The sequence below is a fragment of the Acanthochromis polyacanthus genome, chromosome 3 (assembly GCF_021347895.1).
Source record: "Acanthochromis polyacanthus isolate Apoly-LR-REF ecotype Palm Island chromosome 3, KAUST_Apoly_ChrSc, whole genome shotgun sequence".
NCBI lineage: Eukaryota > Metazoa > Chordata > Actinopteri > Pomacentridae > Acanthochromis > Acanthochromis polyacanthus.
In genome coordinates this window covers 41,487,481-41,503,328 of record NC_067115.1, presented here as the reverse complement: position 1 = coordinate 41,503,328, position 15,848 = coordinate 41,487,481, and the positions used below count along the sequence as shown (strand labels likewise).

At 41.0% G+C, this 15,848-nt stretch overlaps 1 protein-coding gene across 10 annotated transcripts in view; it reads right to left on the bottom strand.

Moving 5' to 3' along the window:
- The window catches only part of LOC110955016 (teneurin-3), a 753,086-nt gene that overhangs the window by 151,410 nt on the left and 585,828 nt on the right, over positions 1 to 15,848 (bottom strand). For all 10 annotated transcript variants that reach the window (XM_051945606.1, XM_051945604.1, XM_051945607.1 and 7 more), the window contains 2 exons: positions 5,135 to 5,308; positions 1,249 to 1,313 (listed from right to left, as the gene is read on the bottom strand). In XM_051945606.1, the coding sequence (XP_051801566.1) occupies positions 1,249 to 1,313; positions 5,135 to 5,308 (239 nt within the window). The remainder of the gene's footprint in view (positions 1 to 1,248; positions 1,314 to 5,134; positions 5,309 to 15,848) is intronic.

Here is a 15,848-nt window from a genome sequence, read left to right as displayed (position 1 = left end):
CTGAAATTTACACTTACAAACATGTTGGGCTTATTCTCAAGTTACAAATTCAAATTTCATGACAAAAGTAAAAGCAGTCAATTTGACTGCCAAAAAACAATGTGTATTTTAAACTGTATTCTTGTTAGGGAAGAAAAGCCTCTGAAAGAGCGTTCAAACCATGGTGCCCTCCTCATGGGACATTCTCCACTACTTCTATGCAAATGCAAACAGTTGCCAGTGGGTCTAAGATGATAGCTTCCAGTGAGTCCAGCTTGTTTGAGGCAGTTATATTTTTAAAATAAGCATGTGCACCTTCAAGTCTATCGCCAAACTGTTATTAAAAACAAAATAGGTAGAACTGTATCCAACGAATTAAGAAATTTGAGACTATATCTATTTAGTAGCACAATTGACATATTTTTGTAACCAAATTCCAATAAATAAAATGGCAAAATAGATGTTTATAGTTCATTTTGAAGTAATTGTAGTTATGGTGCCCTGAGCAGATCGAAAATCACAACGGCAGTAAGGGTCATCTGTTTCATACAGACTGACTGGGGGCTAGATGATGGAGGGGGTAATTTGAACATATGACCATGTCCTGCTGAACACAAAGAATTCCTAAAGGCCGTTGATCTACACATTTCTATTATGACTGTGATGTAGTATCTTCTGATGAAGAGAATGACTAAATAAATATTCTTCTAAATGACCTCGTGACCCATTTTCTTATTCCGAAGGAATGACACTAAAGCTGAGAGTACTGCATGCCAACGACCCATTGCTGATTACTGTAATATTAAAACCAAGTTTTCAATGTGGATTTCAGCTACAATTTACCATAAAATCTGCCTGACAAATTAGCCTACACATCACCTATAGCACATCCTGGAAAACAGTGGTGAGGCAGGGAGAGAGGGAGGCATAAGACCCGGAGAAAGGAAATCTCTGGCAGTCTTCTTATCTGATGGGCTCATACCACAGAGTGAAAAGCAACGCATGCAGCAGCAAGAGTACAAGGACAGTGAATTCAGAGGGAGCCAGAGAGGAAAGGATGCTGGACAAGATTGAAAGAGAGATGGACCGGGATTAACAGCAAACAAATCAGTGGAAGCGCAAATGAAAGCCTCATTTGTCATCCTGTACCTGGGCCAAAATAACCCTTCAGAATACTGTGTGTGTGCATACATGTATGTGTGTGTGTGTGTGTGTGTGTGTGTGTGTGTGTGTGTGTGTGTGTGTGTGTGTGTGTGTGTGTGGTCTTACCTATGCAGTAACAGAGCAGGACAGAAAGCAGGACAGATAGACCTACTGCACTGAGGGCTGTACACCTGAAAGAAGAAGAAAAAAAGAAAAAAATTTGTGTTATCTTTGCGTTGTTAAGGATTTGTTTTGTCATCAACACTTCATTTGCAAATAATGCTCAGATGGCAGCAATGTGTGATGTGAAATAAGGCAAACTATTATGAAACTAAAACAAACCATTAAGTCAAACAGATGATGATCACTTCCTATGAATAATGTACAGTAAAAGTCCATCTGACAGAAAATCATTTACTTCGATATGAGCGCTCATGGAGTTTGTTGAAGAACTGGGCAGAAACATTGAAAAGGATGCATAATTAATGGAATGTTTATCATGATTTTGGCTTATCAGAGTTTAACAAAACTTGATTGACTGTGACAATGACATTCTAAGTGTTTCAGTGATAGATAATAGTCCATGTAAATAAAAACACTTGGTTTCATCATGGGTAAAACTGACATCAGAATGGTTTATTTTACTATAGTCCACTACTCTCTTGCAGCAGTGGGAATTGCTTTTCTCTCTCGGGCCATCCTCAAAGTTTCAAACCACATCATAAATCCTTGCATGCTCTGTTCAGTAGCTGTCCAAGTCTTACTGCCAGTTAGAAGACAGCTGGCTGGCAACTGGCTGCTGCTTTTTTTGGATCCAGTTCCCTCCAAAGATTTACTTAACTGTTAGACATAAATCAGATGTTCAGCATTTTCTGTGTTTGATGTCACATGTTAATATAATGCATGCACATGATGCTTTCTATCGGGTTTGATAATGGGAAGTGGGTGTCTCTGGTGTGGCTGAGGAGTGCAGTACATAGACACATCCACAGAGAATTTAATAAACAAGATCACTCATGACCTGAAAAAACAGCTGTACACAAACAAGTACATATTATGTGCCTTTGAGTGATCATTTGGTACAATACAGCAGATTTAATCTCTTTTTGGCCATGTTCAAAATGGCTGCCTCTATGTTGTGGCTCACATGACCAAACTACAGTAAGATTAACTATGAAAATTCAGTTTAGAATTTTTTACTGGTATTATAAAATGACTGAAGGGTTAAATGACATAATGAGTCAAACTTGTGCACAACGTTTTCTCATGTTATCAGGCCCCCCCGACTTTGGAATGATCTGCCTGAGGAGATGCAATCAGTAACTTCTTTTAAATAATTTCTTAAAGCCCACTCTTATAGACTTCCTTTTATGTACAGTTTATTTTTAGCTTTAGTTAGTTTTGGTGCTCTATTGTTTATTATGTCCTGTTTATTGTATATGTTCTCGATTGTTTCATTTTCATTTTACCTGCCTGTTTCCTTGGTGTGATGTCATCTCTAATTTTTTAATTCTCTATTTTTTTTAAATTAAATTTTGACCCTGAATCTTATTCTTTAATTGTTAAACTACTTAGTTCCCTTGTTTGATATGTATGATAATCTAGCTAATTATTCATTTAACTTATTGTCATTTTTATTATTTATTTTAATTGACTGCTCTGACTTGTCTCCTGTATCTTGCTTGATTTTCTGTTATCCATGTTTTGACTGTCAAAGCAACTTGTTCTTAAAGATGCTATATAAAGAACGTTATTATTATCATTATTACATATATGCATTATTTTATTATTATTATCTAAAATAACAGATTAAAATCTCAATCTTCATTATATGTTAAGAGTGAAAATTTTACTGGGTTTGCCATAAAAGGTGTAAACAGCAGAATAAGAGGAGGAGGAAAGAGTGGGGGGGGAATTGAGGCCTGGGTGATATAAAGTCAGTGATATGTATCATCTTCTTTTACTCCAACAAGAAAAGCATTCAATACAATGTTTTATAGCTTCCCTTAAATTACTTAGATGCAAACTGCTATGACAGCACATAAAGAAAAGTCAGACTGCATTAACGAACCTTGAGCGTGGCTCCTCCTTGCCTTATTACAGTTGATTGCATTTTTTCACAATGAAGCCACTTCACCCTCTATCACAGGTCACCCATGGGCGACCGAGTCTGCAGTTCCTGGGCCCTTCATGGCAACCAGACCCTGAGATGTTAGGTGAAAGCTGCAGCTGACAGAGAGTGGTGGTTTCCCTTGTGATGGGTTTTGCAGTGTAAAAACATTCATAATCCAGTGTCCCTCATTCCGTCCACCGAGCAACGTACTCCCCATCCACTGATACAGAGCTGTGCTACAGGGGCTTCAGCCTGATCACCCTCCATGCTGCTCCACGTTTTACTCGCTTTCTTTATTGGTATCAATGCCAGATAACTCCTTTATCACCTTTTATATATTTTTTACGTGTAAATGTGTGTTTATTGCTGTATTAATATTGCAGATATTACATGTGTATGTTATCAAATGTGCTTAAGTAAATCAATTAAAATAAAACCCTGTTTTTGTTGGCCATTATTAGAAATAGATCATTAAAATGTGTCAATAATTCTGTCTGTAAATGCAACAGTGGGAGGGAAAAAGGGACATTTAAAAAAAGCACAGATTGGAAAGATAAAGCTATTTAGAGTGAGCATACCCAAGGCCAGTGCACATGAATATTTTATTATTGTTTATATGCATTAGAGTACTATTTGTGCAAAAATGCTAAGAATGAAGAAGGTCATCTCCCTCTTGGAGAGACAGGATAAACTGTCCTTCACATCTGTTGTCTGCCATCCACCAGAAGCTGTATAATTAGATGGCAGGAGTGCACTATGGAAACACTAAATGCAGTAGAACACATTGTATAATGGGTGGCACGCTAGAGGTTAACATCAGGGCTGACTTTCTTTTTCTGGACTGAAGCTGTCAACAGGCACGACTTAATTGCGAAGTCTTCCAGAAATAATGAATTGGAAAGCATAGAAAATAAAGGAAAGTAGTAAAGAAACAAACAAAGGTAAAGGAAAGTGAGGAACTAAGTGAAAAATAAAGCAAGAGACAGGAAGAATACACTTGTAATGACTAATATGCATAAATATCATCTGTAGAGGAGTGCCTGTCAGTGTTATATTAAATAGTGACTTCATCGCTATGCATGTCATGATATACAAAACGTTCTGAATATGCTGTCCTGATTAGGATTCAGATTCCCATTGTGCACTACAGATAAAGCATCAATACATATTAGCTTCACATTATATCTCTATCACATTCAGATATCACTGTAATTGTGTCGGTTTATGTGAAACTCCCTCCTCTGTGCTATGAACAAAAGAGAGAGTTCTTACTAGAGAGCCTATTCTGTGTGGTTGGTACTGTAGTCAGTTCTCAAAGAAAAGCCTAAAGGGTGGATTGTTGTTACATGATTTTTCTACTTCATTCAAACGGCACAGTTGACTGTGAAGGATGCACCCAGGTAGCAGAAATGACTCAGTAGTAGTCAGAACCTAGCTGATTTGACCAAGTCCTGCCAGACTCCTGTAAATGTTGTCTAACAATCATCTTAAACAGACTTGTGTGGTTTTATGTATGAACATGGAATCTAGCCCAGATGGTCCTATTGCAAAAGTCTAAATATTGTAAAATCTATGAACAGAAGGGGCAGTACTATCCTTGAGGTAATCAGTCTGGCTGGTTTGCTACTGATGAAAAAAAGTGAAGAGTTCATTTGCAAAAACAGAAAACTCCGTTTTGATAAATTTTCAGAAAACTTTTTTTATTGTTTACTTGAGATATCAATCAAACTGAAGTTGAGTGGATTTGACTCAGCAGAAAATACATGACAAAATGGAGAAAAAATAAATTATTAGTGTTATTATTATTATCTCAAGTAAACAATAAAAAAAATGAGTTTTCTAAAAACGGAGTTAACTGTTTTTGCAAATGAATTCTTCAAGTGCAAAAGTCTATCTCACCTCCATGAGCAGTACTTGGAGGATTTCTTGAACTTGAAGGCAGAGCGGGACAGGGTATTCCTTGGCAACGGCCTGGTGGGAGGGGAGTACACTGAGCCTGTTGCCATAGTGTAGCCAGGAGTTGCTGTTGAAAAGAGGGGGGTGGTGCCTGTACCTGTCTTAAAGAGGAAGTGCCTGGAGGACGAGACAAGACAGAGAGAGAGAAATGAGTTAAAGTTTGGTATATTATGGTTAATAATTGCATAATAATTACATTAATAATTACATTGCTTACATACACTATGCTAATGAACCGCTCTTGGAACACAATGTTGCCCCCTGGTGGCAGGGTCATGTAACTGTGGTATTTTTTAATACTGTTCCAATGGTGAGTCCTCCAAGGTTGTGCACCTCAAGAATAGACAATGTTCATGTGTGGTAACCCCAAGCCAAATGTCCTGATAATGATCCACCTTAATACCAATGGGTTTTTGCAAGCATTTCCGTATGAACAAGTATTCCAGAAAGAGCATTGGTATGGCTATCCAGTGGCTGGTATTAAGGATGGTAATAGCATTTGGCTAACTTGATTTATGTAACTTGCAATACTTTATAGAATGAAACCAAAACCCAGATTGTAATGAATCCTTGTTTTTCTTGAACTGAATCTGGCCTCACATCATCTACCTCCTATATATTTAAGACCTGAGCTTCCAAAAACAGGAAACACTCAGTCTGTGTCTATTAACCTGGCAGTGTTTTGTCTTTGTGCAGGCAACGGTGGCTGAGGCTGTCATAACCTCATACACCATTTCACTGTGCTGCAGGTGTGTGCACAGTGGGGTGACAAATTCTTTATTATGCTCATTAACCTGACAAATGAAGCCTGTGACATCCGTTTTTTCTTTCCATGCTACATTGCAAAACTCAAGCGTAACCACCTTCTGCCACCAGTCGTGGACTAATTTATAATCCGTAATTCATCCACAGTTAATTTCTGTCTAAGATAGAATTGTAAGTTTAACAATATTTGTCAGGGATGTCTAGGAAATTGTACTGTATTGATTAGTATGAGGATGAGTGCTCTAACAACATATTTGAGGGCAAATTACCAATTGCCTAGGACTTCATAAGAAGACAAAGTCACAGTTTAAAAAGGCTCTCAGTAAGACCTTTACCTAGGCATGACTCCGCAATTCTGGTGGAAATAGGTTCTCAGTGGGGAAGCAAATAGTGATGACTGTAACCAACAAAAAATACATAAGATAATAACTCAAAATTTAAAATCTGCTAGAAATTAGTCAAACTATATTTTCTTGATGCGATTTCTTTAGTAAGAAAGTTGACTGAAACAACTGGAATAGTTCAGTTAGAGGCCTTGAATCTCTCTGAGGCACTTTCTGAATTCACCAAAACAAGAAACTACTTAATGTGTTATCACCCTATTAGAGCAGTCCTGGCAAGGGGCAATAGACTACACAAAGATTAGCTGCATTTATATGGGTTTGCACATGAAAGCCCGACAGTTTTTTTTTTTTCTTTTCCAGAAAGGGCTGTCTTTGGAAATTTACAGATTGGAGAAAATTACTGGCATATACATGTATGCCTGCAGTAATTACCAAGGTCACAATGTCTAATTAATGACAGGACCCTGGCTAATGAGCATCTGTAATTACAATTAGACTGCTCTCTAACAAGTCTGTGTGATTAACAATTAGAGCCTATTATAACAAGGGCCCTTCAATTAATACCTGCCTCTAGGCAAGATGTGAACGGAGAGGGAAAAGAAGACAGAAAAGAGAGAGAGCAGGAGTTAATGGAGGGATGAATAGAGACAGCAATGGGTAACAGAAGTACACAGAGAGAAAGACATTCCCTATTATATTGTATTTTGTTTGGAAAGTATTTTTTAAACATTTAATCAAAGGAAGGAGATGTACAGAGTCACATGACCAAACAACAACACAAAGCAACAAGAGGGGATTATATTTCAGATGATGGAATTACATTTAGAGGTCATTTCATCAGCTCTGTTCTTTATATAAAGGCCAATTTCATTCCTGATTTCTTTACATTGCACTGAAGATTGTATTTTATTATATTTGATTAAATTATAACATTGCATCAACAGTTTAAGTACAGGCATATTCAACATCCTTACAAAATACCGAGACAAAAAAGGGCAATACTTATGATTATATCTCTATGACTTTGCAATAATATAAAGTATTTGGCTTTTACAGCTAACAGAAAACATGTTTTCAGTCTAGCAATTTTTCAATCTGACATTAGCCGTTGGGAGATTATTTATTTCATAAAACAGTGTAACAAGTATCCACTTAATGTGATGATCACCAGTTAAAGGTCACAGAAAACCCATTAGTCCAAGTTTTCACTTTAAGTGGAATGCTGTGAATACTCAAGTGATTCTTAGTCCGGCTCCTCGGGGCCTGCAGCACTGCTGTTTCCTATCAGTGCCATTTACCGGATGTTAGAGTTAGGTTGCAGGATTTGAAGGGTCTTAACCTCGATTTAACTTTAATCTCAGGTAACCAGGGTACAATATCATGCAGTGCTTGACAACATACAGCTAGAGGTGTACACTATAAATGTAGCCAAGTCCAGAGGGTGGATTGTGATATAGCTGTGTCCTGTGCCTCTCTGTAGCCAGAATGTACAGAGGGAAAAAGGTCATGCTTCTTATGCATTAAGATGTGCAAGGGTATGACAAAAAAGAAGCAGAACTTTACTTGTCGAGCAGCCACACAGTAATGAAGTACATCACAGTGTTGTTCAACATCTCAATGCTGTCTGCGAAAAGCAACATTTCAACTGACCTACTGTCTTTCATTTATGGGTTTCTAGCTCTGGTCAAGTTCCCTCTGTCACAGAATGAACCTTAAATAAAGGACTGAAGGTTCTTTACTAAATCTAAGTGAAGAATGTACAAAATCAGTGCATAAAATGTGGTATTTCATCAAAATCACTTTATTCTACATGGTTATGCCAGCCTGTCCTCAAACCAAAAACGACCACATAGGTCGTCTGTACACGCCCGTATTACGACCGAGTGTTACGTTTTGACTATGCGACCTCTGGCGGTTGAGTAAATATCGACACTCCGGTGTCGCACACTCTAAAAAGTAATTCTGTGGACCTTTTGTCATAACTTAAATAAATGTATTGTTGTGAAATAAAAAATCAAGTTCTGTAATCCAGTTAGACTTTTTACTTGTAAATGTTATTTTATTGAGCTTGGATGACATAGAAATAATGCCTTTTGATTCAATACACTACCATCACCTTGTCAGAGCTTAAAAATTTCAGTTCATCATGAAACAATTGGATTTTAAGTTCTGCTAATGTAAAAAATTATTTGATGACGTGTTAACGGCCCACAGTCTCTCTTTCCCGCATGCGCGAGCGGCCATATTTAAGGCCAGAGTGAGCACATGGTGAGCAGCCGAAGCACAGCCGAAGCTCATTGAAGCATTTTGGTGAACGGTAAGTAATTTTATGCTTATTTGCATTCGCTCAGGATTCTGTTGATGATAGCCTACTGTAACTGAATATCGAAATCTGGAAGTCCTTACTTTTAAATGCGTGCAGTGTTGGTAGGGCAGTCTGTGTGCTGAGGTAAAGTTAGCTAGGTGATGCCTGTACTGGCTTCAATGCGGGAGGAATAGGTTAATTTCGGCATGTGACTAACAAACCGGCGCACAAATAGGTTGTGTGTTGTCGAGTTGTATTTATTATTTCGTCTTATCTGAATCCCAGTCTAATTCTGGGTTACCAGCCGTCCCTTAAAATACCGATTGTCCCGCATTTGAAACTAAAATACGCGGTCGGTATTGAATCCATAAGGAGGTGACAGCCTGTGAAGCTCACCTGCCTGGGATTCAGTGGTAATATGTTTTTTCCTGTGGATTCAATTAAATGTATCAATGGATAATATTGATACAATTTTATGAAATGGACAGCTACACTTATATTTACAAATGTATTGATAACACGATGTAACCCGCTCGTCAGGCTGTCGTCTGACCAGGACGACAGGCACACATATTACGCGCCTACTGAGAAAGAGCACATTATGACGGCCCTCTGGGCTCCCAAAACATGAGAAAAGTTAAACAGGGCTGTGATAAAACCGATAGAGAGGGACGGGGGAGCTAAAGGAGTTCATTATGATTCATAAACGAACCAGCAGACACCGTGGTGCGCTCCGTAACGGCACAGCCATGCGTCCTAACGCACACACACCTTCAGGTCTGTGTGGACAGGTCTGACTGTCCATGACTACACAGATAAGTGTTTCCCTTTCACTAGTCATTTAAATTGCTATAAGCCCACTACTGCTTTGTTTATATTGATTTAGGGGAGACCGGGGATGGTTGTAACACTTGATGAGTTCTCATACCACAGTTTTCTCCTGTCAGTATAAAATGGGAGACGCATGATTTCATTTATTCCTCCATGATCACACACAGGGGCTGACAAGGCTGTAAACAGTTGTCTGTAAAACCCTGATCCTAACACCTTTTAATTTCTTCTTCAAGGATGTGGAGGAGCTCGATGCAGACCCTGCCATGCAAGTGATGAAGATTGCCATCATCGGTGATGGGTGTGCAACCATCATTGTTGAGGGAAACAAGATCCTGCAGGGGATTGATGTTGCCAGATCCTGTGCCTTGCTGATGGAGTAATCTTTGTCAGGAGAGTGCAGCCTACAACTTCTGCTGTTTGCACTTCAAATGATTTAGTGCTGCTGTTAAGGATTTAGTGTTATTCATAATTTTAATAAATGGTTCTTATTAATTTGAATATTTCTGTCTGAAGTTTTGTTCATTTTGAACACCAGGAGAGAGTTTCTTAGCTGCTGAACATAACCTTAAGATAGGACAGGACTTAACTTCACTCTTGCAGAGATCAGCTAATTAAGTTCTTGTTACTAAGAAATTTGTTTAATTGTGGCCAGAAAGCTTCTTCACCTTACTTAAAAATTATGTTGGATCAACTTAAAAACTTGCATTCATGTTGACAAATATTAAGTTCGTGTTACTCAGAAATGCATTTTTGTTCGGACTAAAAGGTAATTCAACATACTCAAAACATTGCTTTGACTTAATGTAATTCTGCCAGCTATTGGCTCAACTTAAAAATTCGAGTGGAAACGGTTAACATAAGTTTTTATGTTGACCCAGTGTTTTATTTATTAGAGTGCAGGTAAAACGTCACCATGAACAAACTTTTATCTTAACACTATCCCTATCCCTTTCCCTCACCCAACCCTAACCATAACCCTAAACCCGTGCTGGGAAAGTGAGGAAAAAGCTGTTTCGTGAGGGAAAAGCCGTTTCTCGAATTAAATCCCATAATGTGTTCCTTTTCCCCGTAGGAGCGCTAACGTAAATATGCTCTCATGGGTCGCATTCCGGTGCATGTTACATACGACCAATGCGGTCGTATGAATTTGAGGACTTGTTGGGTTATGCACTGAACAGATTCTGTAAATAAAAAAGAAAAAAAATCTGCATTCCTCATGACTGAACTGTGACTGAGGCTATTGTTTCACAGAGCAGACAGGTGTCAAAACTAATTTATAAATGTAAGTATCAAAATATCCATAGTATGTACAGCCACAATTTTCTCCCAGTATTGGTAACGTACTTGGAAAGAACTCGATGACTGTTTCAAGTTTATTAAAGTTTGTGAAATAATTAACCAAAGAAAATAATCCTGTTTTTTAAAATTACCTATGGCATTATAACTCTGGAATACTGCACAAAACGGATTTGTGATTTTTTTCAGCAGTGAATTTTAGGATTATGCTGCACATCGACAAAAGAAAGCAACATCAGTGTTTTCTAATAAATGTGTTTTGCTTTGTTATTAAAAGAGTATGGGGGAATTTTGCAAATGGCCATTGTTTTCTGTCAGAATCATGTCACAGACATGTCCTGATCTATAAATGGACACTGAATAATAACATTTGTTTCAAATATAATGTAGCTACGTCTCTCTGAGTGCTGTGGACCAAAACAGAGAACCAACAATTTAAAGTGATAGAAAACTGTAGAAGACATCCTGTTTAAATAACCTCATCAGCAAACACGCACTCTCACAGCTTTTTATCCAGTCAGCGAGTCCTTCTCTTTTAATGTGTCACACACTGACAATCCCAAAAACTCTCACAAATTCCTACTATATTAAACATACAGACTGAGCTCAAATATGGTATTGTCAGCAATAGCAGGGACACACATCTCACCTACATTCAAAGCAAAAACGATACTCAGATTTCTGACGTCACATTATTAGGCTTCATGCTAGAATAGCAATGTGCCTCCACTCAAAATTCTTAGATATTTTCCTTTATGGCAGTGTACTTCATTTGATGACAACTTGAAAACCTGCAAAAAACTAAAATCTGACTTTGCACCTGCTCTCCTGTACACACTGCATTTGTTGAAAAAAAAAAGAAAAAAAAGAAAAAGAAGACCATGAACACTTGTACTGAAGGGGAGTATATTTATCTGCTAGGAAGTGTGCTGTGTATTGTGAGTATGTGCATGCATGCCTGCCACTTCATTAATTATCCCACATAACACAGCTCTGTATCTCTGTAAAAAAGGAGTAAAAAATAGCTACATTTTATGATGCCGTAATTAAGACTGAGTGAGAATAAGACACAAAGGTCATGTGGTCAAAGGATGACACACACATGTACTGAAAGATGATGATGGATTTTTAATGGGTATTCATGAGCTCAAAGCTTTGGATTTATAATTGTTTTGCATTGGAAAAAAATGTCATAGATATCAACCCAATTAAAAATAGCCTAATGCTAATACAATCTGACGATGGTTGTCTCCCTTGAGAAACTGAAAAGATTTTCCTCTTGCTTTCATTTTTGTTTTCCTATTTTTGCAATCATCTTCTGCCTTTCATCACCAACATCACTTTCATATCAATTAGTTCTGAAATTGTAATCATCTTACGCTGTAAAGCCAGAAAATCTTGATACCAATAAACCACAATGAGACATGTAAAAAACACAGCTGCAAATGTAAGTCAAACCAACCATCCAACTAAGAAACTGACCGGTAAACACAGGTGTTAATGGGTAAAGGGACACAGTGTGGACGCATGATAGCCTAAAGTTCACTATGCTTAGAAACTGCAGCATGATGAAATGAAATCTAAATTGACGGTAATAATTAACTGTTTCTGCTTGTGATCTTGACCAGTGCACAGACAAATCCATGATGCCCAGCTAAAATTACAGGGACATGAATCCGATTTGTATTTGCCAACATCTATCACCAAGAAGAATTACAGCTGAAGTGCAGCCTTAGCTTTCCCAGTGGCTTAACTTTTTTCTTCCCACTCCAATAAGATCTTTATTCAAAGGCACACCCCAGCCCAACCCCCCCCAGCTCAAACCCCCCCCCCCCCCCCCTCCAGCTCTAACTCTAACTGTAGTCAATTGGCGACAACAATGTCTACAGTGTTTCTCGCAAGATTTAGGCTTCCTAATGTGGCTGCACTGGAACATAGAGTAGGACTGAAACTACAAAAACTAAATGCAAAGCAAGGCAGGCAGCAGACTAAGAAGCGCATAGGTCTTCAGAGAATTAAAGTGAAGCATATTACAGCAGACAGACAGAGCGAGGATAATCAAGTGTAAAATGACTGTAACCACAGTGTGCTTAGCTGAGAGTAGCATGTTGTCAACCATAACTAATCTGGTAGTCCGCTAATAATAACAGCCCTTCAGATGCTCTATTATACAACCTGAATTTACATTACATTAACACTATTTACACTGGGCCTTTAAGGTACCTTTGACAACAGAAAAGACACAAGAAGGATTAGAAGTACGCTGATGTGTGTCTGTGTGTATTCAGCATTTTGTACTGAAGGTTTGCATAAGTGAAACAGTGTGTGTATGTATGTGATGTGTGTGTGTGTGTGTGTGTGTGTGTGTGTGTGTGTGTGTGTGTGTGTGTGTGTGTGTGTGTGTGTGTGTGTGTGTGTGTGTGCCCATGTTTTTGCTATATTGTGGGGAAAAAATGTCCCCACAACTGTAGGAAAACCGAAAACTATGTCACTTGTGGGGACCTCATTTCGGTCCCCACAAGTTTAAACAGTGTTTTCTTGGCCATGTTGTTGTTACTGAAAAAAATAAAAGTGCAAAAACGTTTCTTTAGGGTTAAGCATTGTTTTGGTCTGGGTTAGGGTTTGGTTAAGGATTAGATATGAATGGGAGTCAATGGTATGCCCCCACAATGATAGCAAGACACACACACGTGTGTGTGTGTGCGTGTGCATGTGTGCTTGTGTTTAAGTGTGACAAGTTATGCATTGCAGTTACTAGTACAGTATAATGATAGTAGATGTTTTACATACTATATTTGACACTGCGACAATAGCAAATGACCAACAGCTTTCTCCATTCATTCATGCCTGGCAAACAGCCATCCACCACAATGGCCACGTTTACATGAAGTTTTTCCATCCATCCATCCATTTTCCTCCGCTTATCCGGGGCCGGGTTGCGGGGGCAGCAGGCGAAGCAGGTCGTTCCAAACGTCCCTCCCCCCAGCGACGCTTTCCAGCTCTTCCTGGGGGATCCCGAGGCGTTCCCAGGGTGAGGGTTGGAACGTAGATGGACTGGTAAATCGAGAGCTTCGCCTTACGGCTCATCTCCCTCTTCACCACGACGGTTCGGTACAACGTCCGCATTACTGCTGACGCCGCACCAATCCGCCTGTCCATCTCCCGCTCCATTTTCCCATCACTCGTGAACAAGATCCCGAGATACTTAAACTCCTTCGCTTGGGGAAGCAACTCCCCCCCAACCCAGAGGAAGCACTCCACCGGTTTCCGGCAGAGAACCATGGCCTCGGACTTGGAGGTGCTGATCCGCATCCCTGCCGCTTCACACTCGGCTGCAAACCGCTCCAGTGCGTGCCGGAGGTCACGGTCTGAGGATGCCAACAAAACCACATCATCTGCAAAAAGCAGCGAAGCGATCCTGAGGCTTCTAAACCGAAAACCCTCCCCACCACGACTGCGCCTTGAAATCCTGTCCATGAAAACCACAAACAGGATTGGAGACAAGGGGAAGCCCTGGCGGAGTCCAACACCCGCCGGAAACGTGTCTGACTTAATGCCGAGTATGCGGACACAGCTCTCACTATGGTTGTACAGGGACCGAACGGCCCGTAACAACGAGCCTCGGACCCCATACTCCCGCAGTGCCCCCCACAAAGCCCCTCGGGGGACACGGTCGTAGGCCTTTTCCAGATCTACAAAGCACATGTAGACTGGCAGGTCATACTCCCATGACCCCCTCAGCAGCTCCGCAAGGGTAAAGAGCTGGTCCGCTGTTCCACGACCGGGACGGAATCCGCATTGCTCCTCCTGAATCCGAGGTTCGACTATCGGTCGGATCCTCCCTTCCAGCACCCTAGAGTAAACTTTCCCGGGGCGGCTGAGAAGTGTGATACCGCGGTAGTTGGCACACACTCTCCGATCCCCCTTTTTAAAAATAGGGACCACCACCCCGGTCTGCCACTCCCCAGGTACTGTACCCGATGCCCACGCGACATTGCATAGACGTGTCAACCAAGACAGTCCAACAATGTCCAGAGCCTTCAGCATCTCAGGGCGAATCTCGTCTACACCTGGCGCCTTGCCACCGAGGAGCTTTTTAACTACCTCGGCGACCTCTGCCACGGATATGGACGCAGATACCCCCGAGTCTTCAGGCTCTGCCTCCTCCATAGAGGACGTGTTTACCGGGTTCAGGAGTTCCTCGAAGTGCTCTTTCCACCGCCCGACGATATCCCCAGTACGGGTCAACAGTTCTCCACCCCGACCATACACAGCCTGGGCGAAGCCCTGCCTCCCCTTCCTGAGGCGTCGAATGGTTTGCCAGAACTTCCCCGAGGTCGACCGAAAGTCCTTCTCCATGGCCTCCCCGAACTCCTCCCACACCCGAGTTTTAGCTTCCACAACTGCCACAGCTGCCGCCCTTTTGGCCAGCCGGTACCTGTCAGCTGCTTCAGGAGACCCCCGAGCCAACCAGGCTCGAAAAGTCTCCTTTTTCAGCCTGACGGCCTCCCTCACCGCTGGTGTCCACCAGCGGGTCCTTGGATTGCCGCCACGACAGGCACCAGTGACCTTCAGACCACAGCTCCTAACAGCTGCTTCTGCAATGGAGGCTTTGAACATGGACCACTCAGAATCCATGTCCCCAACCTCCCCCGGGATGCAGGAGAAACTCTTCCGGAGGTGGGAGTTGAAAACCCTACAGACAGGGTCCTCCGCCAGACGTTCCCAGTTCACCCGCACTACACGTTTGGGTTTACCAGGTCTGTCCGGCAGTCTTCCCCGCCATCGGATCCAACTCACCACCAGGTGGTGATCAGTTGACAGCTCTGCACCTCTCTTCACCCGAGTGTCCAAGACATACGGCCGCAGGTCTGACGATACGACTATAAAGTCGATCATCGACCTTTGGCCTAAGGTGCTCTGGTACCAAGTACACTTATGAGCAACCTTATGCTCGAACATGGTGTTTGTTATGGCCAAACCTTGACTAGCACAGAAGTCCAATAACAAAACACCACTCGGGTTCAGATCGGGCAGGCCGTTCCTCCCAATCACCCCCCTCCAGGTTTCTCCATCGTTGCCCACGTGAGCGTTGAAGTCTCCCAGGAGAACT